Source organism: Miniopterus natalensis, chromosome 8 (assembly GCF_054644295.1).
Source record: "Miniopterus natalensis isolate mMinNat1 chromosome 8, mMinNat1.hap1, whole genome shotgun sequence".
NCBI lineage: Eukaryota > Metazoa > Chordata > Mammalia > Chiroptera > Miniopteridae > Miniopterus > Miniopterus natalensis.
This window is the reverse complement of record NC_142088.1, coordinates 57,726,071-57,753,440: the sequence shown is the minus strand read 5'-3', so window position 1 is coordinate 57,753,440 and position 27,370 is coordinate 57,726,071. Positions and strand designations below refer to the sequence as shown.

The window sequence follows — 27,370 nt, the reverse complement described above, 5'->3', positions numbered from 1 at the left end:
TGCTTTGTACTTTATAGTATAAGGCATTTATTTTGTGTGTGGTTCTGTGTTTTAATAAGAAATATACCAGTGGGATTGTTTTCTTACTTTCTTTCACAGATTGTTCATTGTTAGTGTATAGAAACAATTGATTTTTGTGTGTTAATATATTCTGTAACGTTGAATTTGTTTACTAGTTCTAACAGGTTTTTTTGTGAAATGTTCTGGGTTTTCTACATAAAAGATCATGTCATCTGTGGACAGAGATCATTTTACTTTTTCCTTTCCAATTTGGGTGCCTTTATTTTTTTCTTAGTAATTACTCTCACTAGGACTCCAAGTACTGTGTGGAATAGAAGTGGTAAAAGCAAGCATCCTTGCCTTGTTCTTGGTCTTAAAGGAGAAGCTTGTAGTTTTTTCACCATTACGTATGTTAGCTGTGGGCTTTCATATATGGCCTTTATTATATTGAGGTGATTTCCTTCTGTTCCTAGTTTGCTGAGTGAATTTTTGTTGTTGTTTTTGTTGTTTTTTATGAAAGAATGCTGAATTTTGTTAATGCATTTATTGAAATGATCGTATATGTTTTTTCCTTCATTCTTTTATTGTGTATTATATTGATAAATTTTTGTATCTTGAACATTCTTGCATTCCAGGAATAAATCCCACTCGGTCGTGATATATAGGCAACATACTGTACTTTACATCCTCAGAATTTTATTAATATTGTAACTGAAAGTTTATACCTTTGACCACCTTAACCGATTTCCTCCTTCCTCCACTCTCCTTCTTGCAGTATTTTTGTCTAATTTTTGTATCAGTAACATTGGCCTCGTAAAATTACTTTGGAAATTTTTCCTCTTCTTTAATTTTTATTTTTTGAAAGAGTTTAAGAATGATTGTTGTTGATTCTTTATATGTTGGTAGAATTCTCCAGTGAAGCTATCTGGTGGTGAGCATTTCTAGGTTTGATCAGACTTTTTATTTTCTTGATAGGTTGTATGTTTCTAGAAATGTACCTATTTCTTCTAGATTATCCAGTTCATTAGTGTATAATTGATCATAGTAGTCTTATGATTTTCTTTATTTCTGTGGCATCAGTTTTAATGTCTCTTTCATTTCTGATTTTTAGTATTTGAGTTTACTCTTAGTTCATGTAGCTAAGGGTTTGTCAGTGTTGTTGATCTTTTCAAAACAACTTTTAGTCTCATCGAATATTTTTCCTATGTTTTAATTTTCTATTTCATTTATTTCTGCTCTAATATATCCTTTCTTTTGCTAATTTACAATTTTGTTTGTTCTTTTTCTAGTTCCACGAAGTATAAAGTTAGGTTGTTTATTTGAAATCTTTTTAATGTAGGTAGGAGTTTACTGCTATAAACTTCCTTTAACATTGCTTTTGCTGTATCCCTTAAGTTTAATGTTGTATTTTTGTTTTCATTTGTCACAATATTTTCTGAATTCTCTGTGATTTCTGTGGGGTTTTTTTAATATATATATTATTGATTTCAAAGAGAGGAAAGGAGAGGGAGAGAGAGAGATAGAAACATCAATGATGAGAGAGTCATTGATCGAGCCCACAACCGGGTCATGTGCCCTGACCGGGAATTGAACCCCGATCGCCTGGATCCTAGGTCGACGACGCTCAACTGCTGAGGCACGTCCGGCCGGGCTGTGATTTCTTTTTGACCCATTGGTTGTTCAAACGTGTGTTGCTCAATTTTCATGTACAGAGTGGGGCAAAAATAGGTGTACAGTTGTGAGTACACGAAACAGTTTATTGTTGTATTAATTACTAATTGTATTATTTTCCATATGAGCAACCTACTTTTGCCCACCCCTATATTTCCGAATTTTTCAGTTTTCCTGTTGCTGTTGATTTCTAGTTTCATTCCATTGTGATTATAAAAGATACTTGGTATGATTTCAGTCTTCTTAAATTTGATAACACTTGTTTTGTATCCTAGTGTGTGATCTATCCTGGGGAATGTTTGCGAGTGCATGAGAAGAATGTATATTCTGCTGCTGTTGTGTGGAGTGTTATGTATACGTTCATTAGGTTCAGTTGGTCTGTAATGTTGTTCAAGTCCTCTGTTCTTTATTGATACTCTGTCTGGTTGAGTTTTCCATTATTGAAATCTCCTGTTACTGTAATACTTCCTTTAATTCTGTTAGTGTTTGCTTCATATATGTGTCAGTGTAAGAAATGTTCAAACTTGTAGAGGATTTTTATAAGAGTTTATTTGTGCCAAACTGATGACAAAGTAGGGGGCAAGATCTCGAATACTCCAGAGAATAACAGTTTTGCATCTTTTACACATTTGAAATTAAGGAGGGAATGTAAGAAAGGTTACATGAAGGCGGGAATTGGATTATAGGATAGTTAATATTGGTCACTCTTTAGAAGGAGGGGTCTGAAAGGGGGCATTTCATAAATATGTTAACCTAGATGCACAGAAACAATGGATAGGCCTTGCTTAAGGCAAAGATAAACCTTTTACTGAAAAATTATATGCCTGGGATATGACTACCCACCCTCACCTGCCTAGTTAGGAATTTACGATCAGATCACTCTGTGATGTTACTTTCCACAGAAGCTCCTTTTCATCCACATGTGTAGGTGCTCTGTTATTAACACATATAATTGTTATAGCTTTCTGGTGAGCTGACCCTACAGAAAATTCAGTAAATATAAAAAGGCACACAAAAGAAAATTAGGGCCACCTAAATAGTTAGCATTTTGTGGTATTTTTTATCCTGTATTCTTCCAGGCTCTTTTTTTCTACAGACACATTCAGGAGAAGCAGTGTAGCTAGAACAAAGGATTGGGAAGAGAGGTAGGAAATATCACAGAAAATATAAGGCCTTATAAGTCATTGAGTGGTTTTTAACCTTTAATCTGAATATGAAGGGGATCTCTTGGGAAATAACATAACCTAATTTTCCTTCCACAAGGTAAAAGCTGGTTTGTTGGGAATGGTCCACAGTGGGTCAAGGGAGAAAGTATGTATTAAGTGGTAGAGGTAATGAAAAGTTATGAGAATCTAGGTGTATTTTATAGGAACTTTTTGTTTAACTTTTTGTCTGTTGAACATCATTTTATCTTTCTTTGAATTATCCAGAATTTTGTACTGGTGAAGTTTCAATTATATAAATGCAAGAGAGACATAAAATTTTCAATAAAAATTATTTTTCTGTCATTTGCATATTTATTTGTAATTTGGTATTGGTGACAAACACCTCAATTACTTTAGCAAACAAGGGATTGATTTTCTTGTAATTAAGATGTTAAATTCTAGTTTGTCAATATGTATATATTTAATCTTTTAAAAATTCTGTTTATTAAAATTGTAGTAATCTAAGGTGCTGTCTAAGTATGAACACAAATATTAAAGGAGAGCAATGGCAATGTTTTCTGTAAGTCTGTGGCAAAGGGATTATTTATAATTGATTCTTAAAGCACCTTGCTGTTATTAAATAAAGTAAAATTTAAATATAATCATGCATTGAAGTAACATTATTAAAACAACTTATGTTGCCTACTTTACATTTTCCAGGAACATCACTTACAGCGAGCTATTTCAGCACAGCAAGTGTTTAGAGAGAAAAAGGAAAGCATGGTCATTCCAGTTCCTGAGGCAGAGAGCAACGTCAACTATTACAATCGCTTGTACAAAGGAGAGTTTAAACAACCAAAACAGTTCATTCATATTCAGCGTAAGTTTGTTAATTCATTATTTTCTGTTCGTAATTTAAAATCGTTTCTCTCTTTTACCCAAAGAGATTTTAATTTTTCAATTTATATACACTGATTAATAGAAATGTAAAAGTTAAAGAATAAAATTTCTCTGTGCTTATATCTGAACTTGGAGATCATTTGAGTGTTAGTTGCATTTGGAACATTTGATGTTTATGTAGTATAGGATTTTGCATAGCACTTATACTTTATTATACAGCTAAAAGTTGGTGGATTACCGTACCTAAATAAGATTTATTTTTAAAGTTCTAATGGCTATAATGCCAATTAGGTGTGCATTCTGAAATTTTTTAGAATTAGTTCCTACTTTCATCTAGTTTTTATAAAATTCTCATTCTGCCTCCTTGATACTCTCATGTTTCTATTCATTGTTACTAGTTGAATGATCACCATCTCTTGCCTTAAAACTATTTTAATAATCTCCTAATTATTATATTATTACCCCCCTATCTCCTGTCCTTACCCTCTTCTAATATATCTATTCAAAAGGTCCACCAGCACTGGAGTGGTCTTCCTGTAATACCTGTCTGATCAAATTACGCTCTGGCTTAAAATCCTACTGTTCTTTATTGTCTATAGTAGGAGTTTTCAACTGATTCCTCAGAGACGTGCTAGTGTCTTGTCTAATAGTGTTTACACATACACACATGTACACACACGCACACATGCCCTCGCACACACCCTCAGGCAGTTTGTTAGAATAGAGATTCCACCACTCTGTTTAGGCCTACCTGTCTGAGAATCTCTGGTATGCAGCCTGGTAATAAGAATTTTTTAACAGTTCCTCAAGTAATTCTGAAACATCTCCAGATTTTAGACTGTGACTATAAGATCTGTTTTTTAATCAATACTAAGATACATATTTTTTTATTTGTTATCTTTGAAATAAGATTGCATTTTAAATTGCTATTGTCCTGGATTGAAATCTTGTTTATCTAAAGAGAATTTACATTTGTTTCTGCCCAGCATCTGAAGACACTACCAATCTGAGACCATTTTAAATTCTTTGCTTGTTTGTTTGTTTTTGGACCACACTGGTTGCTTTAGTTTGGACTACAGACCTGCTTGGAGTTTAGTTCTCAGGGGGAGATTTTCCCCCCCTCCTTCCACCTAAGGGCAAGTGGAGAAATACAAAGTTCTTTGCTTTACCTTTCTGCATGGCCAGTTTATTTCCTTATCTTACACTGAGGTTGCCCTGTGGTAGTCTAGCTATATGTAGGAGTATACTATCAAACCTCCTAATAGACTCCAGCATGAAGTGATTTTTTTCCCTTTCTTTCTGAACATAAAATCATGATGCATTTGTAATTGATGGCAGTTTAGATTTTAGTACAGAATTTAGTAATAGCCGGATTCTCCATTTTGAATACAAGGTACTTTGTGATTTACTCCCTGACTGTTCTGTTAACCTCATTTCCTGTTGCTCTTCCCCTCACTCTGTACCATAGGGACTAACTAAAAATTATACACATTTGCTTTGCTCCACATTTCACAATTCCTTGCATGTGCTATTCAAGTCTTCTTTCCCTTCCTATAGCTCATTTAAGACCTAACTCGCTTATAAAGCTTACTCTGACTTTTCTCATTCCACTTCTCTTTTTTGCTTATCTCCGTATCTTGTATTAGAGGACTCACCACATGTCATTGCAGCTATTTGCAGCCATTCTTTCTTTACTTTTAGCTGTGAGTTCCTTGAGGACAGAAGACTTTGTTTTGTTTTCTTTTTGTATCTTTATAGTAAAGCCCATGGCTTACAGATGCTCAATAAATGGCATGTTTGTTGACTGATTCATTTGTTTTTAAATGGCTTTTAGAAGGCCATTAGGTGTTAGAACCATTTTCCAGAGACTTTTTCTCTCTGAAGCATTCAAGAGAAACACACATGCAAAAATTATTTGTGCTATGTTTCCTGTGTTCTTTCATTTTGAGTCCCTTTAGCTTGTTGAATTTACCTTATCTTTGCATCAGGAAGGAGATAGCTGTTCACAATAGGAATTTTAAGAATTTGTCAAGCCAAAGTATCCTTTTTTTTTTTGTATTTTAATAATAGTAGAGCCAGACAACAGGACCATTTGTAAAAACCATCCTTGGAAACCAAGAAACTGGGTGTAATCATCTGGATCAGGCCCATTGGATGCAATAAACATTCATCTTGTGTTGATTTTTTTAATTTATTTCATTGTATTTTAGCTTATTATTGTAAAACATGGAATAAAAATAACAATTATTTTAACTTTTTAATCTTTTAATCTTTGAACATATATATACTACACACTATACTATAAAATTTTATACTGTACAACAATTTTTTATTAAGTCCTTAAAGAAACTTCTGATAATATTGCTCTGGATTTTCCTTTTTCTTCTTTTAATGATAGATATGAAAGAATCCCCATTTGCCTGGCTAGAAAAAGACGTTGCAGAATTGCCACAGTAAGGTGGCCCTAGTTGCAGGCCCATTGTATTGCTTGCCTGGGCTTTGGCAGAAACCTCTATTGGTCTCTCTGCTCTAGCTTCATGTCTTCCAGTCCATTGTTCACACTGCCACTATTGTAATTATTACCCGTTTAGACTTTTTCAAAGACTCTCTGTTGCATATAGGATAAAAATTTAACATCTCTGTATGATGTTTAAGACCCTTCTTTGTGCCTGTCCAGCCACAGTTCCCTGTGTGTTCTTCCTCTATGACACCAACCTTACTGAAATGAACTGTTGGAGAGTCTGTTTCCTTCTCTTGACTGTAAACTGAGTAACAGAAGTTCCAACTCATTCACCATATAGTCCCTACAGTCTGAGTACTCTTCCCCCCTCCCCCAATTCCTGTAACTCTTCATACTTAGTTACAGTGATGAGCTCCTTGCAACTCTTTGACTTATGTCTTATTTTCTAATGCCTCCATGGCCTCACATAGCCCTTTACTTTCCTCCTCTACTTGTTAAAACACCTTGTTCTCCAAGTCTCATCTTTGGGATTACTTTTAGGAGCCTTTTCCTGACCCCTTTAAGCCCTTGGTACTATGTACCTGAAGCCCTACTGTGTCATGTGCACACCCTCAGTATGGCATTGACCACTTTCAGTTGTGATTGTTGCCCTCTCTTGCTCAATAAGCATAATGCTCTTTGAGAGCAGGGGAATTTTTTTCTTTTAGTTTCACTACATAGTATAGTACTTAGCATGTGGTTAGGTATGCAATTATTTGCTGAGTAAAAAATGAGTGAGTGAATGGATGGTTGAAGATAAAAGCATACATACACATCAGGGCAGTTTTTAGACATCAGTCTTGTAGGACTCAAAATTGTATACAGAATCAAAGATAAGAATAAAATTATTGGTGTGTACAGTGAAATTGAGAGACCTGCCATGTGGATCCAAGTTAGAAGTTAAAAGTGAGCTCTATTATTCACCAAAGTGTCAGCCAAGAAGGAGTTGGGAGTGGAATGACTCCAGCTTCGGTAGGGATGTGAGATAAAACTTGTTCCTTCCTGTCCTTTTTAGTACCAGTTCTCCATAGTCACCCATATTGTATTCAGGGAAGTTATTTAATCACAACACATCTGGGTATTCTTATCAGGTTGGAAGCATCTTAGAAGCACATAGTCTTTGATGACCAAGATACTCAAACTCTTGTTCATTTACACATTGATCAATTGTGTGACATATGTAGAAAATGCTGCCTTCATTTTACTTACTGTTATAACAGATTTACTTTGGGTACTTCAACTCAGATGTTTTAATTCTTGAATTCCTTTTGGCATTTAAGAATTTCATTAAGTTCAGGATCTAAACTTTTCTCCTTAAGGAAATAACTTTGTCTGTGTTGCAATAAGTTCTGTGTTTTGAGCTCCTATGACCCCTTTTATTTAATATGATAATATTTTATAGTCGACATTAGGTATCAGAATTTTAGAACAAGAAGGAACTTGAGATATTGTTTCATAAATATCCTGAAGTTAATTTGTGTCTAGTTTTTAACTCAGTTAGATGGTTCTTGGCAACAGGAGTCCTTGTTTTAATCAGAGGCTTCGCTTCCCCTTCACTGCATTATACCTACAGACACAAATCAGTAGAACATCTCACCTGCTTCTTGGCTAAAAGGATAATTCAGGAGAAAGGATAGGTGGGGTAGCCCTCTTATTATGTTAGGCAGGGGGAGGAACTCTCACAAAGGAAATTGAATTCTGCTGTTTTGTGTCTGTGGCCAAGATCGTAAGCCCTGGCAAAGTGCCCGTGTGTGTACTCTACTGTATACTAAAGTACACTTTAAGCTGGCTCCTTCTCAGTCTGATAACGCTGACCAATATACACAGGGAAAAGAAGAAGAATCCCATTTAATGTAAAATGGACTTGTATAGTCCACTAGGTTTTCAGCAAGAGTGAGACAGACTCTGGCCTAACACCCAGCTTCAATCCCATTATCTTTGGAATGTCCTTTGCTATTCTCATGAAACAAAAATGATTGTAATTGACCCTTAGCCCTGGCCAGACAAACATGTTTTGATTGGAAAGAGTTGGATAAGGTCTCATATGAAAAGTATTGTTTTGTTATACAGTAAAACTTATTGGTGAAAAGGGTGCATTTTAGGAACATCATTTTCTTGTAAAAATGTCACTGGATATGCATTAAGAAATCAAATTGAACACAAATCCCATGAGCTGACATCACATATTTAAATAAACACTAGAAAAACAGAGTCAGAAGTACAAAAGCAGGTTGTATCAAATTTGTGAAGAACCACATTCCAGGTGAGGCTGGATTCCAGGTTGGGGTATTTAGAAGGATTATAACAGGGACAGTGAGCAAGGCCTGGCACTGAAGGCAGTTCACATTCAGAATTTTCCTCTCTTCTCAAGATTGGGCTGACTCTCCTGACTTTGGATAAAGCAGTGAGTATGGGTACTAGGGCTGAAATGGTAGACCATCATCTGGGTAGCTACTAATCCAGGAAGGAGGAGGAACCCCAGAACTCAGAAAATATTAAATATTAAGGTAATGCCAGGTGTTTTGGGCAAAAGCAAAATAATCATTTGGCAGTCTGGGATAGAGAGATGAAAGAGGAGTTTTGGGTACAAGGAGAGTGCCCCTGGGAACTATATGCATTTATTTATGTCCACTATGAAAAAGCGTTCTTTGAGATACTATGAATAAAACAGTGCAATAGATTAAAGACCATGGTTAAAGAAATCAGAGAGATAATAAAGATACTGTAGTAAGGGGTAAATTTGATGCATAGTGGTATATATTTTAGGCATGATGTAATTAATAGACAGAGCAAAAAAGTAGTGTTGGTTTTAAGGTGTTTATTTCAGTGCATGTTTCCTGGCACTGAAGCATTCAGAACTCTTCTGTGGGGCCAGAGAAGATACTGTGATTGTGCTAATCGGAGTTACCAGAAATAGGCCTTCAACACATTCACCTAGCAACTAGCATCTCCATGGAAGATTCTTCAGTGACAACACCCTGAGAGTTGACACCTTTTAGCATCTTGTCTATCTCCCTGTCTACTGTAAAAGACTAAATTTTCTTCCCATCTACCCCAGTAGTATAATTTCATGGGCTGCCTATCTATAAAAATATTTTCTCATATGCTTATTTTCTGAAAATTTTAATAGAAGACTAAAATTTTTTTCTACAGCTGTGGGTAAAAAGCACAATAAAATATTTTAAAATTACCAATTGTGCCCACATCCTATGGTGTTTTACATATGTTAAAAAACAAAGGAGTCTTGGATGAGGCAGCTAATATTTTTATCTCCTTTTTAAAGGAAGATTATGTAAAAAACCCAAGGTAATGCAGTGAAAGAGTCAGAATTCAAACCCAGGCCATCTGGCTCTCGAAGGTGCCTGCTTAACTTTGATATTCTGCTTCTCAGTCATACCTCATTGTTATAAGATACAAATATTGGTGCACATTAAACAGAAATCCATTACCATTCATGTGTGGTTGATAATAGTATCAACAGTGGGAATAAAGTATTCCTTTTTTTGATGGATAAATTGCAGGATAGATGATAGGTTGTCTGATAATAGAAAAGGGAGTCATGGATGTGAAAGATGCAAACACCAGCTATGACATTTTTCTGGTTTGGCCTGGCAGGGTTGCTTAATAAATGAAGACTACTGTACATGGGGATGAGGTAAGGTGCCAGGAGAAAAAGCTTGAAAGAAAGGGAGCCATAAGAGTAATAAAAACACATTTTACAATTTTGCTTAGGGTAGTGAGGAGCTCCAGTGAAAGGGAATGAATTTTATTAGCTTTTGGAAAGGCCTAAGATCTACTTTTTTAAAAAAAACCTTTTAAGCTTTACCAATCAAAGATACTGGGGAAGAAAGCTACTAGGGTAGCAATATGAACTGAGCCTTTAAACAAAATACTCTTTCCAGTACATGCACACATGTGCACAGGTACACACACACACACACACACACTCTAAATAAGGGATCAGTCCAGTCCTTTGGCCTCTGGGAACTAACTGAGCAGAGCTAGAGAATTTCTTCTGGTTCCTCTGGGTGTCCTGGCTTTCTCCAAGTCCACTCATCTTTGAAGACAATCCTGCAACCCTAATAGACGGAGCCCCAAGTTAAGAAAGGGTTGTGTGGCAGGTACTGATTTCTAAAACCTCTAACTAAGCACTGTGCTTGGCAAGCAATAAAGTTTGCTTTGGGTGGAATGAATTAGACTGCATAGGACCTTGGTCATGGGAGCTTTATTTTCTCTGCTTAACAGTACCTGTCATGATTGTTCAGAGGAGTCTGAAATGGATAATAGAAGTGATGTAAAAGATGGACATCTGTGATACTCAACAATAAAATCTTTTTAAAAAGGCTTTATGATTATGTTTATTAAATAATTCAAGATGATAATATTTTAGTGATTAAAATAATTGTTTTCTTACTGACATTCTTCAGTAAAGTCAAACTAATCAAAAGTGTAGGAACATAAGACCCCTATTACCCATGGAGGTTAAATAAAGCCACTCTCACCCACCTCTACCCCCAATTAGACCTTGTTGAAAAGTAGTTGTTTTTCATCACTGAGTTAAGAATCTCCTTTGTTTCTCTGAAAAAACTAAGAAAATTGGCTGGTTTTAGTTTGGGATTTATTTATTAATTTTTTTGAGAAGTTGATTTATTCTCTAATGAACAGTAAAATGTTCATTGCAGAAAATATTAAACCATAGGTAAAAGTTGTATTTCCCTTTTTTCCCCAAATTGGCATTGTATTTTGTTTACGTGTGTGTGTGTGTGTGTATTTGTGACTTTTGCTTTTCCTCCCATAGTAATAGTAAGCATTTTTCCATGTTACTAAATAACTTTAATAATTGTTTAAAATTTTAAAATATTACAAGGAATTAGTTTTCTATTTTTCAGTAGTCAACAGGAGTCTGTAAGGGAAGCAAGCCAGTACTGAAGGTTTTTATTTGCTTATACTTTAATTAAGGATTTTTAGACCCAGATTATTTGTTGTTTTGTTATATTAGTAAAATACAAATTTGTATGTTAGTAAGTTAGTAGTTTGCATTAGTAAAATATAATTTGAATTTCAAGGAATTGGATTTTAGGCTTTTAAAAAAGTTAATAGTTTATTATTTTTTTCAAGAGCTAGTATGCAAAGAACTCTTTTTAGATAAAGTCTGATTTAACTAAGAGACATTTACAGTCTCATCTAATCCAGCTACATAATCTTTTTGAGATACAAAATTTGTAAGATGCCAGTATTTATGTCCTTTCAGGGCATATTTATAACTTTAGTTTTAATGAGGAAATGCTCTCTGTTTTTCCCTGCTTTTCCTTCCTATGAGGTATTAATTGCTGGAGTGCTTAAGAAACAAAGTATGGCCCAGCTGGGCATGGCTCAGCGGTTGAGCGTCGACCTAGGATCCAGGCGATCAGGGTTCAATTCCCAGTCAGGGCACATGCCCGGGTTGCGGGCTCGATCAATGACTCTCTCATCATTGATGTTTCTATCTCTCTCTCTCTCACTCCCTGTCCTTTCCTCTCTCTGAAATCAATAAAGATATATTTAAAAAAACAAAAAACAAAGTATGTATAATCTGATATTAATGGGACATTCCAGCTCTGGTACTTATTTAACTCTGGTACTATGTTAACTTAGGTCAAGGTATCTGGCTCATCTAGAGTTTTAGATACTTCTGTTGGCGGGGCGGGGGTCATACCTACTTTGCGTGATTATTTGAAAAATAAAATGAAATACTGTTAGAACATCCATTGTTATTCGACATTTTTCTACCCCCTACCAACATCTAACCCGGTGCCACAAAACCATAACCACATCTGCAAAACTCTAGGCAAGAGCTAGTGAGGTCTAGATTTAGAGAACCATATTTTGAACAGTATTTTGTAACTGACTAGATAAGAGAGAACAGAATTGACTGTAACTAATTGTCCAGCTGTGGAATGTGGAAATGGAATATGTTTAGGTGTGGTTCTATAATATCTCATGATAATTAATACATATGGAGTATTTATGATTAGCCAAATATTGTTAGTAGTCTGTATGTTTTACAGTATTTCACACCCATGAAAACTGTATGAGGTAGGTAAAGTTATTTCCTTCATTTTACAGATTGTAATGGTCTGTTGTAAATAACAAAGAGGTTTAGGAGCCTTTCCCCACAGCCTAGTAACAAGGGGAGCCAGAATTTGAACTAGGCAGTCAGATTCCAGAATTCCTGTCCCCCCCCCGTTTTATTGAGATATAATTGACATACAGCACTGTGTAAGTTTAAGGTGCACAGCATAATGGTTTGACTTGCATATGTTGTGAAATGATTACCACAAAGTTTCATCCATCACCTCATACAGTTACCAAAAAAAATTTTTTTCTTTGATAATAACTCTTATGATTTACTCAACACTTTTTTACATATCGTATAGCAGTGTTAACTGTAGCCGTCATGTTGTGCATTACATCCTAGTACTTACTTATGACTGGAAGTTTGTACCTTTTGATTGTCTTCATCCAGTTTGCCCTCCCTTCAACTCTAGTAACCACAAATCTCATCTCTTTTACTATGAGTTTGGTGTTTGTTTGTTTTTAAGATTTCACATTTAAGTGAGATCATACTATATCTCTCTGACTTATTTCACTTAGCATAATGCTCTCAAGGTTCATCCATGTTGACCAAATGGCAGGCTCTTTTCTTTTCTTTTCTTTTCTTTTCTTTTCTTTTCTTTTCTTTTCTTTTCTTTTCTTTTCTTTTCTTTTCTTTTCTTTTCTTTTCTTTTCTTTTCTTTTCTTTTCTTTTTTCTTTTCTTTTCTTTTCTTTTCTCTTTTCTTTCCTTTTCTTTTCCTTTTCTTTTCCTTTTCTTTTCCTTTTCTTTTCTCTTCTCTTCTCTTCTCTTCTCTTCTCTTCTCTTCTCTTCTCTTCTCTTCTCTTCTCTTCTCTTCTCTTCTCTTCTCTTCTCTTCTCTTCTCTTCTCTTCTCTTCTCTTTCTTTTTTTTAAATATCTGAATAATATTCACTATATGTATATATACCACAACTTTATCCATTCATCCGTCAGTGGACACTAAGGTTATTTCCATGTCTTCACTATTCTAAATGCTGTTGCTATGGACATGGAGGTGCAGGTGTCTCTTCAACATAGTATTTTTGTGTATTGTATGTAGTTCTGTTTTTAGTTTTTGGAGGACCCTCCATACTATTTTCCATAGTGACTGTACCAGTTTACATTCTCACCATCAGCGCATAGGGTTCCTTTTACTCAGTTTTCTTACTATCATTTGCTATTTCTGTAGTTTCGCTTTTTCCAAAGTGTGGTATAGGTGGAGTTATACAGCATGTAGGCTTTTCATACTGCTTTCACTTAGCAATGTGCATTTAAGATTCTTCTGTATTTTTGTGACTTCATGGTTCATTTCTTTTTACAATTGAATAATATTCCATTGTATGGATATACCACAGTTTGTTTATTCATTTACCTATTGAAGGACATCTTGCTTGGTTGCTTCCAATTTAGGGTAATTATGAAAAAAACTGCTCAGTATCTCTTTGCAGGTTTTCTGTTATATCTACTTTAAGTTTGACCCTTTATCATTATAGAATGCCCTTCTTTATCCCTGATAACTTTCCTTGCTCAGAACTCAGCTCTGGGTTAATTAATACAGCTACTCCCCCTTTCTTTTGATTAGTGTTATCATGATATATCTTCATCCTTTCAATCTATATGTGTCTTCATATTTAAAGTGGGGTTATTGGTAGATAAGAAGTTAGGCCTTGTTTTTGCCATTCTGACGATTTCTTTTAATTGCTGTATTTACACAATTGATGTTTAAAGCAATTTTGACATAGTTGGATTGATATCTACCATGTTTATTACTGTTTTTTATTTGTTCCCTTATTCTTTGTTATTTTTTCTGCCTTTCTTGGCTTTAATTGAGTATTTTATATGCTCAGTTTTCTGTCCTTTTTTAGCATATCAATTTTACTTTTTAAAAAATCATTTTTAGTTGTCCTAGAGTTTTCACTATACATTTACAGATAAATCCAAGTTCACTTCCAAATAACACTATATCACTTCCTGGGTAGTGCAGGTACCTTATAACAACAAAATATTTCTGAATTCTCCCTCTTGTTCCTTGTATCATTGCTGTCATTCCTTTTGCTTATAATAACATAAGTCTACATAATCAAATACATTGTTACTATTATTTTGCATAAAATTGCTCTGTATTAGATCAATTAAGAGTAAGAAAAGTAAAACCTTTTCTTTTACTTTACTTATTCATACCCAGGGCTCGCTCTTTTTTATGTAAATTCAAGTTTCTGACCTATATTATTTTCCTTTTCCTGAAGAATTTCTTTTAACATTTCTTGTAAAGGAGAGCTACCTGCAACAAATTACCTAAATTATTGTTTTTCTGAAAAGGTCTTTATTTATTCTTCACTTTTGATGGATAATTACATACAGTACAGAATTTTAGGTTGGTGAGTTTTTCTCTCCACACTTAATTATTTCAGTCTACTCTCTTTTTGCTTGCAGGGTTTCTGAGGAAACTCAAATCTAATTCTTATCTTTGTTTCTCTCTATAGGTAAGATTTTTTTTTTCCTTCTGACTTCTTTCAGAATTTTATCTTTATAGTTTATTTTCTGAAATTTCAATGTGATATGGCTAGGTGTAGTGGCCTTTTTTTCTGCCTGGTGTTGTCTGAGCTTCCTGAATTAGTGGTTTGTTGTCTGACATTAATGTGCGGGATATTTTCAGTCATTATTGCTTCAGATGTTGAATCTATTCCTTTCTGTCTACTTTTTCCTTTTGGTAATCCTGTTACATGTATATTATACCTTTGGCAATGGTCCCACAGTTTTTGGATATTCTGTTTAATAAATTTTTTGTTTTTAAGTTTTCTCTTTTCAATTTTGGAAATTTCTGTTGTCATATTGTCAGGCTCAGAGATTCTTCCTTCAGACATGTCCACTCCACTAATAAGCCCATGAAAGGCATTCTTCGTTTCTGTTAATATTTTTTATCTCTAGCATTTCTTTTTATTCTTTTTTAGGACGTCATCTCTGTGTTTACATTATTCATCTGTCTGTTCATGTTGTCTACTTTTTCCATTAAAGCCTATTTAACATTAATCATAGTTTTTAAAAAATTTCTGATCTAATAATTTCAACATTCCTGCCATATCTGACACTGGTTCTATGCTTGTTCAGCCTCTTCAAATTGGGTTCTTTGCCTCCTATTATGATTTGTAATTTTCTGTTGAAAAGTGACAATGGTATAGTAGGTAAAAGGAATGGAGACAAATAGGACTTTAGCCATGTGTAGTGGTAAGGTATGGGTGGAAAGGAAGCATTCTATACCCTTATGATTAGGTCTCAATCTTAAGATTAGCCCCTGGCCCTGGACTGTTAACTTAACCAGTGCTTTTCAGTTTTTCCCTCACCTTATGTGGGGCAGGATGACTAGAGGGGATTGGAGTTGGGTATTTCCCTTCTCCCAGGTCAGTTAGGCTCTGATAAAATCCCAGAAGGTTGGGCTCTGGTAAAATAGTTTCTCCTGAGTGCCTGCTTTGTAGAGCAGAACAAAATGCTCTGGCATATTTCAAATGGCTCTTTTTCTTCTCTTCCTGCCTGAAGCAGGAGGGGTTTTTTCTCCAATATTCACCATGAGGACTCGGTAGAGCTCCTGGAGGAAAAAACTCACCGAAGTGTGCCACTCCCCACTCTCACCCCAGTTACTGGGTCCCCCTGGAGTTTTTCTCAGACTTGTACACACTGAGCTTCCAACAGTTTGTTGATTACAGTTCACGTTTTTCTACGGTTCCCAGGGAGGTTTCTGCTCTGGTAAGTTGTGATTCTCTGTCTTCATCTCTCTCTGCAATTTGGAGGCAGCTATTTTCCCTGCAGACCTCACTTCTCCAATGGATATAAGAAGAGTTGCTGATTTTTCAGTTTAGCTGTTTACTTGGTAGGACAGCTTGGCGACTTCTAAGCTCTTCGTGTCTGACTGGAAACTGGAAATCCTATATATAATTTTGTTTTTAACTTTTTTTCACTTAATATTTAGACTTTTTTCCATTTCATTTTCATCGTAATTTTGCATTGGTTGCACATTTTTTGAAGATACATAATAACAAATTCTCATTGAAACAGATTGTTAATTTTTTTGGAGGGACTATTTTTAATAACAATGCTTGCATCTGTGGCTTTGTCTTCTTGGAAGTTTATAAAAAATTTAAAATCTGTTTTGGAATTTTTATGGTCTATTTTTTAATAGTCTTCGATAGTAATGAGTATTTGCCTTTTTATAAGTTGGGCTTTATTTTGGAAAACCATTCAGACCCAGGTATGGTCAGTAGTTTAGATATTATTTTGGTTTCAAAGAAATAATTTACTATAAAATACTAAGCTTTTTTTTTTCTCATGTCGTTTATAATTTTGTTTTGAAGACAGTTTCAGAGAAGAATTTCCCAAATGGTTTTTCTATGGATATATGCTCCTTGAGGATTAAGTTTATGGCTTATTCATTGTGAATCATCAGAGTGTTTTTTAAGAAAATTCTCACTGTGTTGTTTTTTTTCTTTATCTCAATGAAGACAAAATGATCTGAGTAGGCTTTATATTGTGGTTTGAAATGTGAAGACAGTAGTTTTAAGAATTGGAAAATATTTTATTGCAGCTTATTTGTCCATTCACTCATCAGTGTTAGTTGGCCTACTATGTTAAGGATCCAGTTTTGATAATATTAAAAAAGTCAATATTCCAGCACTCAGGCAATAATTTCACATCCTGTATAGTAACTGATAATTATTTGGCCACTCTTTCTGGCAACATCTCTGGTAAATTTTTAGACATTAAAGATATTGAAGCAGGGACTGTTGTCCAAGATGTTATATTGGCAATTTAGGAATCTTACTGCTGAAGGATCTCAAATTATAATGTCAGATAGGTTGTTTTGAAGAGAACATGGATGGCACTGGAGGAATATTATTATATATAGTTAATGAGTGAGATACTTGCTACAAATTCACCCCTTCTTCCTGAGACACGACGTCACTTGATATTATAATTAACTATTACTTTAATAGACAGTTACTTAGGAGGAAGAAACATTTTTCATCTCTTTGATTACTGTCTGTTTGATTACGTTGTCTTGCCCTGTTCTAGTAATACCTGGCAAACAATGGTAAAAGGAACAAATTGAAATAGTCATGAATTCTGTAATTTTCTGCAATACAGAATTTAATCTTTAAGAAAAGCTACATTAGGTATCCGTGTCTTAGAATTGTCTTGTGTTTATGTTAGAATATAAGGGCTGAGTTCTGAGAAATTGTGCTTAAATATATATGTGTAATACATACACATTTATTTACTTTTTGTTTTAACATGATTTTAATTACATTTTTTTAAATTGGTCTAATTATCAGTTTATGGAAAAGTTGCAGGAACAGGATAAAGAGTTCTGTATACCCTTTTCTATGATTTACTAAGTGTTAACATTTAATAGTAATTGCTTTCTCTCTTACTCTTTCCCTCCCTCTCTTTTTCCTTACTTTCATACTTGGTTTTATTCGCTCTTTCTTCTCCCCCATGTTATTTTTGTTCTGAGCCCTAAGTTACAGATGTCACGCTCCTTTATCTCTGAGTACTTCAGTGTATATTTCTTAAAAACAGGTTCTCTTACATAACCATAACACAGGTATCAAAATCAGTAAATTACCACTGATATAATTATCTAATCTGTTTGCCTCATTTATATGTTAGTAGTTGTCTACATATTCTTTATACGTAAAGGAAAACTCAGATGATATGTTGCATTTAGCTGTCACAGCTCTTCAAGCCTATTCCTAAGTCTTTTTGTGCTTCATACCACTGACATTTTTAGTACAGGGCAGTTATTTTGTCCAATGTTCCTTAGTTTGTGTTTGCCTGTTTCCTCATTACTTGATTCGGGTTAAAATGTTTTTTTTTGTTGTTGCTGCTGTTTTATTGTGGAAAATAAAATAAAATCACAGATTTTCTCTCTAAATAGTTTTTAAGTGTCCATTATGGCATTGTTAACTGTTAAATATTCATTGTTGTACAACAAATCTGCATCCTTCTCTTAACCTCTGGCAACCACCATTCTACTTTTTGTTTCTGTGGATTTGACTACCTTAGATACCTCATGTAAGTGGAATCATGTGGTATTTGTCTTTTTGTGACTGGTTTATTTCACTTAGTATAATTTCCTCAAGGTTCATTCATTTTGACAAAACTTTCTTTTTTTAAGACTGAATAATATTCCATTGTATGTATATACCACATTTTGTTCATCCATTAGTCTGTTGATGGACATTTAGATTGCTTCCATTTCTTGGCTGTTGTAAATAATATTGCACTGATCATGGGTGTTCACATACCTCTTTGAGATCCTGTTTTCAGTTCTTTTGGATATGTACCCAGAAATGTGATTGCTGGATCACATGGTACTTCTGTTTTTAATTTTTGAGGAAACTCCATACTGTTTTCCACAGAGGCTGCACTATTTTACCATTCTACCAACAGTGCACAGGAGTTCTAGTTTCTCTACATTGACACCAAATGTAATTTATGTTTGTCTGTTTTATAGTGGCTACCCTAATGAGGGTGAGGCGATACCTCATTGTAATTTTAATTTATAATTCCCTAATGATTTAATGATGTTGAGCATCTTTTCATATGCTGTTGACTGTTTATCTTTGTTGGAGAAATGTCTGTTCATGTCCTTTGCTCATTTTTAATTGTTTTTGTTGTTGTTGTTCTTGAGTTGTAGGAGTCTGTATATTCGGAGTATTAACCCCTTATCAGATACATGGTTTGCACATATTTTCTCCCATTCTCTTATTTGCCTTTTCACTCTTTTGCTTGTTTCCTTTGCTGTGCAGAAGTTTTTTAGTTTGGTGCAGGCCCATTTGCCTACTTTTTGCTTTTGTTGCCTGTGCTTTTGGCATCATAGCCAAAAAATCGTAGTCAAACCCTGTGTCATGAAGCGTTTCTGCTTTGTTTTCTTTCTAGGAGTTTTAAAGTACAGGTCTTAGGTTTAGTTATTTAATTTTGAGTTAATATTAGTGTGTGATGTAAAATAATGGGCCATATTCATTCTTTTGCAAGTGGATTTCCCAGTTTTTCCAAAACCATTTGTTGAAGAAACTATCCTTTTATCTTCTGTAGTCTTGACACCCTTTTCAATCATGTGGTCATATATGCCACGGTTTGTTTCTTGGCTCTCTGTTTTATTGGTTTATATGCCTGTCTTTATGCCAGTGCCACAGTAATTTAATTATTGTAGCTTTGTAATAGGTTTTGAAATCTAAAATGTATATTTTTAAATGAGATACTTTATATCGCTAGTATGACTGGTTTTTGAAAAGAACATTTGGTGAAATCTTTAGCAAAGACTTTCTTTAGTAAAGGAAATTATTCATGGCCCTCCACTTTATGTTTAATATGTTTGGATTTTTTCAGACCTATTAAAAGTTCTTTTTCAAAACATTCTGATGTCTTCTATGTACTGAGTTTATTTCTTTGTCCATTCAATGCTTTGCTAACAATAAAACTAATCTGTTTATAAAAATGCTATTTAATCTCCCAAGTTCCTGATTGTTTAGTGGGCTGTGGAGTTATGTTCTTTTTCTGTGTCTTAATCATTAATTATCTTTACACTAATAGATATTAGATAGAAGATACTAGATACAAGGGTATAATGTATATTCTTGTACATATATAATTATAGAATTAGTTTGTAGTGGTTAAGCTAAGATACTTCCTGAATCCAGAGTCTAGGTGAAGCTTTTTGCCCTCATTCTGTACTTGTTGAATGATTGCTTGAGAGTGAATGGGAAATATAAGTGGTCTGAACAGAAAGTGGGGGGAAATCTCAGGTAGTACATAGGGATCACTGACCCTGAATATTATTTTAAAACACAAAATTTTTAGATTCACAAAGTAACATGATTTGATTTGATTTAAAAATAGATAATGCATTTAAGTGATTTCAAAATTAAACGTATGTAAAAACAACCTCATGCCTATCCACTGTCCACTCCAGTCACCCGCCCCTTATCAGCTATCATTTTTATTAGTCTGTGTATTCTTTTAGGGTTTTGTTACACAAATTCAAGCACATAAGAATTTATATTTTTATACCCCCTCTTACACAAAAGTTAGCATGCTATTTTATTTACAATTTGGCACTTTGTGGGGGTTTTTTGGTAAGTGTAATATGGAAACTGTCCCCTATTAGCATGTGGAGTGTGTCCGAGTTCTTTTTTTACCACTGCGTAATAGTGCCCTGTGTCTGGATGTGCCATTCCATTATCCAGTTTCCTGCAGAAGGACACTTAGATTGTTTCCAGTCTTTTGTAATTACAAATAGTGCTTCGGTGAATAACTATGAACAAACAGTTTCATAAAGGTCCGATTATATTTATTTATTACAGAAATTGCCTGGCTGCCTTCTATAGGGGTTATGCCATTTTACACTTTCATTAGCAATGTGTGAGAGTGCTTGTAGCTGGGTCACAAGACTGCTTTTTAATTTTTTAATTTTTGCCAGTCTGATAGGTGAAAGATGATATACTTTGGCGTAGTATTTTTTTTAAAAAAAAACTTTTTATTTTGGAAAATTTCCAGAGAAGTAGCAAAAGTAGTTCATAGTGTTCCTGTATACCTCTCATCAGTTTCAGTTTCCTTTAATTTATCGTCATGCATTCCTGTGGCACTGGTGTCAGAATAAGAAACCAATATTGGTACATTAACTAAAACCCATACTTTACTCTTGATTTCTCTCAGTATAGTTTTAACTTGGATTTCTTATTATGAATAAGGTTGAGCATCTTTTCATATGTTTAGGAGCCATTAGCATTTTTATCCCTGAACTGTTAACTTTTTGTCCAGTTGTCTATTGAGTGTTAGAGAATAAGGGAGGAAGAGTCTGAAGGAGAAGACCAAGAAAAAGCATAATTAGAGGGAAAATAAAGGGATCATTATCTTCACACATCTTATTTTTTTAAAGTCACTACTGTATTCCTTAGGTCCTGTCTAATAAATTAGGCTCTGTCTCCTCTCTGATGATGAAAATCTCTACCTGAAAGATTCAGAGATTCCACTTACCCATCCTCAGGGTCTGTGGTTCCTATAGTTGTAATCATTACTACTAATTTTTGCCAGTAATACTTGTTATTTATATAAAATGCTGATTCTTCAAAGTGGGAGAGAAATGTTAGTTGGCTGGTCAGCAAAAACACTAAGAATAATCCCAATTATAGTATAAACCTGGAGCTTTTTTTAGTCAGTAGAGCAACTTGGATTCTTATGTGATCTTGTAGAATGTAGGCTTGGACTCTTCTGCATTTTCTGTATTTGTACATTGGAGAGGGAGTGTGAGGAAGGTCTCTCGCTGTCTTATAACTGTAGGAAGCCTCAGAGGATCAAAGTCAAAATTCATGTTCTTGACTTTAAACATTAATGATGCCTTGGTACAATATCAGAACCTTGGAGAGCTCCAAGTAAGGAGGAGATGGTGCTTGGTTTGCTTCTGACTTTGAGATACACTTGCTCGTCAGTGACTATTTTTCAAAGTTATTTTTAAGCCGGAGGAAAAGATTTACAGATTTTATTTTTATTTATTTATTTTTAAATATTTTTATTGATTTTTAGAGATAGAGGAATGGGGAGGGAGAGAGAGAGAAAGAGAAACATCGATGTTACAGTGGAATGTCGGATCGGCTTGCCTCCTGCACACCCCATTGAGCCTGCAACCCAGGCATGTGCCCTGACCAGGAATAAAACCAGCAACCAGTGCCCAACCAACTGAGCCATTCTGGCCTGGGACCTTTACAGATTTTAAAAGTTCAGTCAGTGTATTTCATATTAGGAATAAGTAAAGTTTATAATATTTTGACAGCAAAGACTTGGGTTTAGATCAGAGATCATGAGAACATTGTCCAACATGACTTGGGAACTTGTTAGAAGTGCAAATTCACAAGCCCCTTTCCAGTCAGAAACTGGTGATCAAACTCAGTAATCTGTTTTAATAAGCCATCCAGATGGTTGTGGTGAACACTAAAGTTTGAGAAACACTGGTTTAAAGGCTTTGATGATATTCTTGTGTCAAGGAAAGACTTCTGAGCCTTTGTCAGATCCCTGGACTTGCTTAGGGTTAGGAAGTATATGGGCCCTTAGGAAGATGGTTCATTCAGACTGCTTCCTTGTTCCTGGTTCTGCCTAGTCAGAGCCCACTTCAGTGTGCGCTAGGTTCCATTTACCTGAGCTTCAAATGTGCACTAGCATTTCTGATGCTAGACTTGTAAAACTAACTCTGCTTTAAAATATATATATATTTTTCGCCCAGCCAGGCGTGGCTCCAGCGGTTGAGCGTCGACCTAGGATCCAGGCGATCGGGGTTCGATTCCCAGTCAGGGCACATGCCCGGGTTGCGGGCTGCAGCCGATCAATGGTTCTCTCATCATTGATGTTTCTATCTCTCTCTCTCTCCCTTCCTCTCTCTGAAATCAATAAAGATATATTTTTTAAAAAATAAAAATAAATTAAAAAATATATATATATATCTTTTTTTATTTTTGGTTAATCCTCGCCTGAGGATATTTTTCCCATTGTTTTTGAGAGCGTGGGAGGGAGGGGGAGAGAGAAAGAGAGATAAACATCGATGTGAGAGAGATACATCAACTGGTTGCCTCCTGAAGGCACCCCTGTCGGGACAGGGAATAAACCCACAACCCAGGTACTTGCCCTTGACTGGGAATCACACCCTCGACCCTTAGGTGTACCGGCTGATGCTCTAACCATTTAGCCACACCGGTCAGGGCTTAACTCTGCTTTTTATTTTATTTTTTAAATTTATCTTTATTGTTGAAAATCTTACAGATGTCCCTTTTTTCGCCATTAACCCCTTCCACCCTGCACCCACTCCCCGCCCCAGGCTTTCACCACACTGTTGTCTGTGTCCATGGATTATGCATGTATGCATATAAATTCTTTGGTTAATCTCACCCCACCCACCCACCCCCACCTTCCCTCTGAGATCCGTCAGTGTATTCCATGCTTCTATGTCCCAGAATCTATTCATCAATTCATTATGTTTTTTAGATTCCACATATAAGTGGGATCATGTGATATTTGCCTTTTTCTACCGGGCTTATTTCACTTAGCATAATATTCTCCAGGTCCATCCATACTGTCCTAAAGGGTAAGAGATCCTTCTTATTTATAGCTGCATAGTATTCCATTGTGTAATTGTCCCATGGCTTTTTTATCCATTCATCTACGATGGGCACTTGGAGTCTTCCCAGATCTTAGCTGTTGTAAGTTGTGCTACTATATATGTGCATACAACTTCTATGGACATACAGTTCTGAATTTTTATTCTGTTTAAAGGTGGACTTGGATCATATAGCCTCCTATCCAGACTCATTATTGACAATTTGTATCTCTTGCAGTTAAGCATATTCCCTGTCTTTGCTCCTGGTACGCTCTCTTTCTGGATCCACTTTCTCTATGCCTTATGCTATTGATATCTAGATATTTTAATTTAGAAGGGAATCTGTTATACATGTTGTATTTGAGGTCTAGTCAGTGTGGGTTGTTAGTGTGTTCATTAGATTAATAAACATAATTTTTTTGTATAAGAAAGGGAGTGCAGAGTTGGAAAATGAGATAGACCAACGAGAGCACAAGTTCTTTTAATTATACTCTTTAAAAACATCACAAGTCCTAACATTGAGTTTCAGCCTTGAAGAAAGACCCTGGTGGTCCTGTATTTCTGTACGTTTCATGGTATTTGATCAGAGCCTTGAAACTGACCCACACACTACTCTGAAGTTTCAAGAAAATAACTGAATCAGGTAAATAACAGTCCCAAGGTAGAAGTGTAATAGGTGACTACCCACTTCAGTTCAGAGCCTGCTCTTCTGTCCAAAGCCACTGAAACCTAATATCCCCCTTCACACATCCCTAAGTTCCCAGTATGCCTGCCATCTTCTGACAGGTGGCCACAGATTCACATGGATGGAACTGCCAAAAACATCTTAAGCCAATCAGTACCTGCCAACAAGGTCAGTCAGCAGGAATCTGTTAAGCCCCTGAATTGGTCAGCATAGGTGATATACTCATTTCTAGATTTAAACAATATTCAGTTACTATTCTCACCTTATCCTTAAGAGGCAAGGGAAGAGCATGCAAATAAAATGTCCTACCTGCAGAAACTTAGGGGCATTTGTAAACATTTTATGAACCAGAGCTTGGCTGTATAACTTCCAGGTCTAACTCACCCACCCTTCATAACTGAATTAGAATTATAGGGACGACCATAATTGTCACCTGGAGTTGCCCCTCTCTGAACAAAAAAGTTCATCATGAACATTTGTTTGCAATGCAGTAACGTTCGTGGTTGACTCTTTAGTGAGAAGGCCAGACAGGGAAGTAATTTTTTAAACCAAGACAACGGGAATCTGAAATATTGGAAGAGGCAAGGTCTGTTTACCTAGAAGCCTGTCTACACCTATATAGAATCAGTAGCACCTTCCAGCCCCATGGGGGGTTTGAAGTGGTTTGGCCACTTTTGGCCATTAAATGGCTAAATAAGATGCCTGAAGATGACAGGAGAGAAAAGGAGCAGGAGCTAAAGGTAACAAGAACTATAGGTGGCAGGGCTCTGGCTGATTCCCCTCAAACATAAAAGGAAACAAACTTTTTCAGGAGAAAATGCTATCCTGTAGCCTTTCAAAACAGTGCCCTTTCACAGCCTGCCTTTACCATTTTACACCATGCCACATGAGTACAGGCCTACTCTGCCAGGGAACTCTTAGAAGGTGCTATTGTTAATACTTTCAAAGAAAAGCCTTTACAAACAAGGTGCCCTTGTGCCTGTTTTAATTTGTTGCCTCCGTTAAAGATATTGGATATTGGCAAATAGTTTCCAGAAATTGAACCTTTAGGAAATTTAAAGATGAATGAAAGTAGTATAGGGGCTTTTTTAAAGATGGATTTTACTTCTCTTTGTGTTAAAAAAAATTATCATTGATAATTCTTAGGTAAATGTTGGAAATTTTCTTGGCTTGAAATAACTTTAAGTGGGAAACTTGTAGTTTGTTCTTTTTCATTTTTAACATTTGTTTTTAACAAATCCTTGAGTTACTGATGCACCAGGTTCACAAAAGCTTGTTTTATATGCATTTTAGTCAATTGGTAATTATTTTATCTGTAGATTATTTTGTTATCTGGTTATTAAATGTTATTTATAAGTTTGAACAAAAACAATATTTTGATTTATATATATTTTTGTTCCGTATAATATTCAAATAATTTTCATTACTACTTTTATGATTAGAAGGATTTAATTTAACATCTGTGTGGTGTAATGGGAAAAGTATTGAGCTCTGAGTCAAAAACCCTGAAACCTGTGCACAACTTGCCAAAGTCTTAACCTTTCGTAGTTTTCTGATCTGTAAGATAAGGTGTTTCTAGCTCTGCATTATGTAACTTTTTATACATATAAATTAACTGATATGTTTGATTTTCACTTTAACTTGCTTTTTTGTTTTGTATTTTTAAAAAAAATAATGACCCTACTAGTGGTATGGTATACTAGAAAAAGTTGATGGGGGGGGAGGGGCAGGATTTGAAAGAGGGAAAAAATTCAGAATGGGTTCCAGGAATAAGAAAAAACTTTAAAAGATGAAAACTATCTAGCTTTATTTTATGACACTGAGATTTTTACTTTTTAAGTATTGCTTCAGTAACCATATTTAGTTATATAATTTCCCCCCCACACCTGGTGTTTTTCCACCAATATGAGGAAAGGGAATTATGTGATTAATTGAACATCTGGGTTCTGGTTTGTGACTACCCATAGGAACTATTAATTTTTAAGATTGTTACCTCTGTTTACTAGAGAAGAGATAGCTTCTATATAATTTGGATAAAGCTGATTAGAGTCTGGATCTCCCAGCACATCTTTGTTTATTCTAGTTTTCCTCTTGACAAGTTGCACGTGGATTAAAAAATTTTTAAGACCCATGAACACTTAATCTGGGCATCCCATGCATCCTTTCTGTTGTTAGTACCTAACACATTATAGACCCTCAGTAATACATGTTGAACTTCAGAGAAAAATTAGCTTATAAGGAAAAAACTCTGAAAGTGTAGTATACGTTGTCTCCCTTTTCACTGCATTTAGTGTCTACGGCCTCTTTAATTTATTTTCTTTAATTCCTGTTTAGAAGACAAGCAACTTTAGGTAAAAAATGTTCCTAATAAAAAATGGAGTAATTTTGATAATAAAAACCATTTAAAATCAGGACTTGCCATTCTCATGTTTTATATCACTTTATCCACCTGTGAAACAATTTTAAATCTGTTTTGTTTACAGTTTGTTGCTTTTCACATCAGAGAGAATATGTGTATAGATGAATGAATTTTTATGTGCAAACCTTTTCTTTAATTTCAAAGTAAAGATAATTGTTAGAGTGTGAGAGGAGTAAGTATCTGACAGATATTGACCTAAACAATGCATCTGTCTGTCTTTTCATTGGAAGTATTCAAGCTGAATTTGACAGACTTTTTCTTGTTTTAAAACTTGATTATAATTTTAAACAATTCGTTTTTATCATGATTGGCTCTTGAGGCTTTTTTGTTTGTTTGTTTTTGTTTTTTAATAGACTACTTTATTACCTGAACTAAGATGAAAGGGAGGAAGTCAGCCTTTCTGGGCCTTGATCTTCCTTAGATGGAATTCCAGCACAAAGCTGTTAGCTTAGTCACTTGGGCCACACTGGCCAGACCTTAAAGCGATGCTCCCAAGCTTTCCCTGCTCGGGAGCAGGAACTCCAGAAATTTTTATTCTTAATCACATTTCTCTTGAATTTTTTTTTTTTTACTGTTTTTGTTTTGTCCAGTGTGATTCAGGGGTGTTGTGTCGTGGCACTTGTACCATTGCTAGGTATTGTGTGCTGTTGATGAGCACAATGCCATTTCTCATTAGGGTCTTGGTGCAGACCATTTATTACTAGATACATTGTAAACCATACAGATGACCCTCCTCTTACCCATTGTTTAGAAAGATGCCTATTACTGTGTGCTGGGTAGAAGGAAGAAATGCTAAGCTCTACTGCTGTAAACTGCTGTCC

The 27,370-nt window shown here is 35.1% G+C and overlaps 1 protein-coding gene across 2 annotated transcripts in view; it reads left to right on the top strand.

Annotated features, from left to right (window-relative positions):
* The window catches only part of EPC2 (enhancer of polycomb 2), a 98,350-nt gene that overhangs the window by 21,773 nt on the left and 49,207 nt on the right, over positions 1-27,370 (top strand). For both annotated transcript variants that reach the window (XM_016205556.2, XM_016205549.2), the window contains exon 2: positions 3,537-3,696. In XM_016205556.2, coding sequence (XP_016061042.1) covers positions 3,537-3,696 — 160 coding nt within the window. The remainder of the gene's footprint in view (positions 1-3,536; positions 3,697-27,370) is intronic.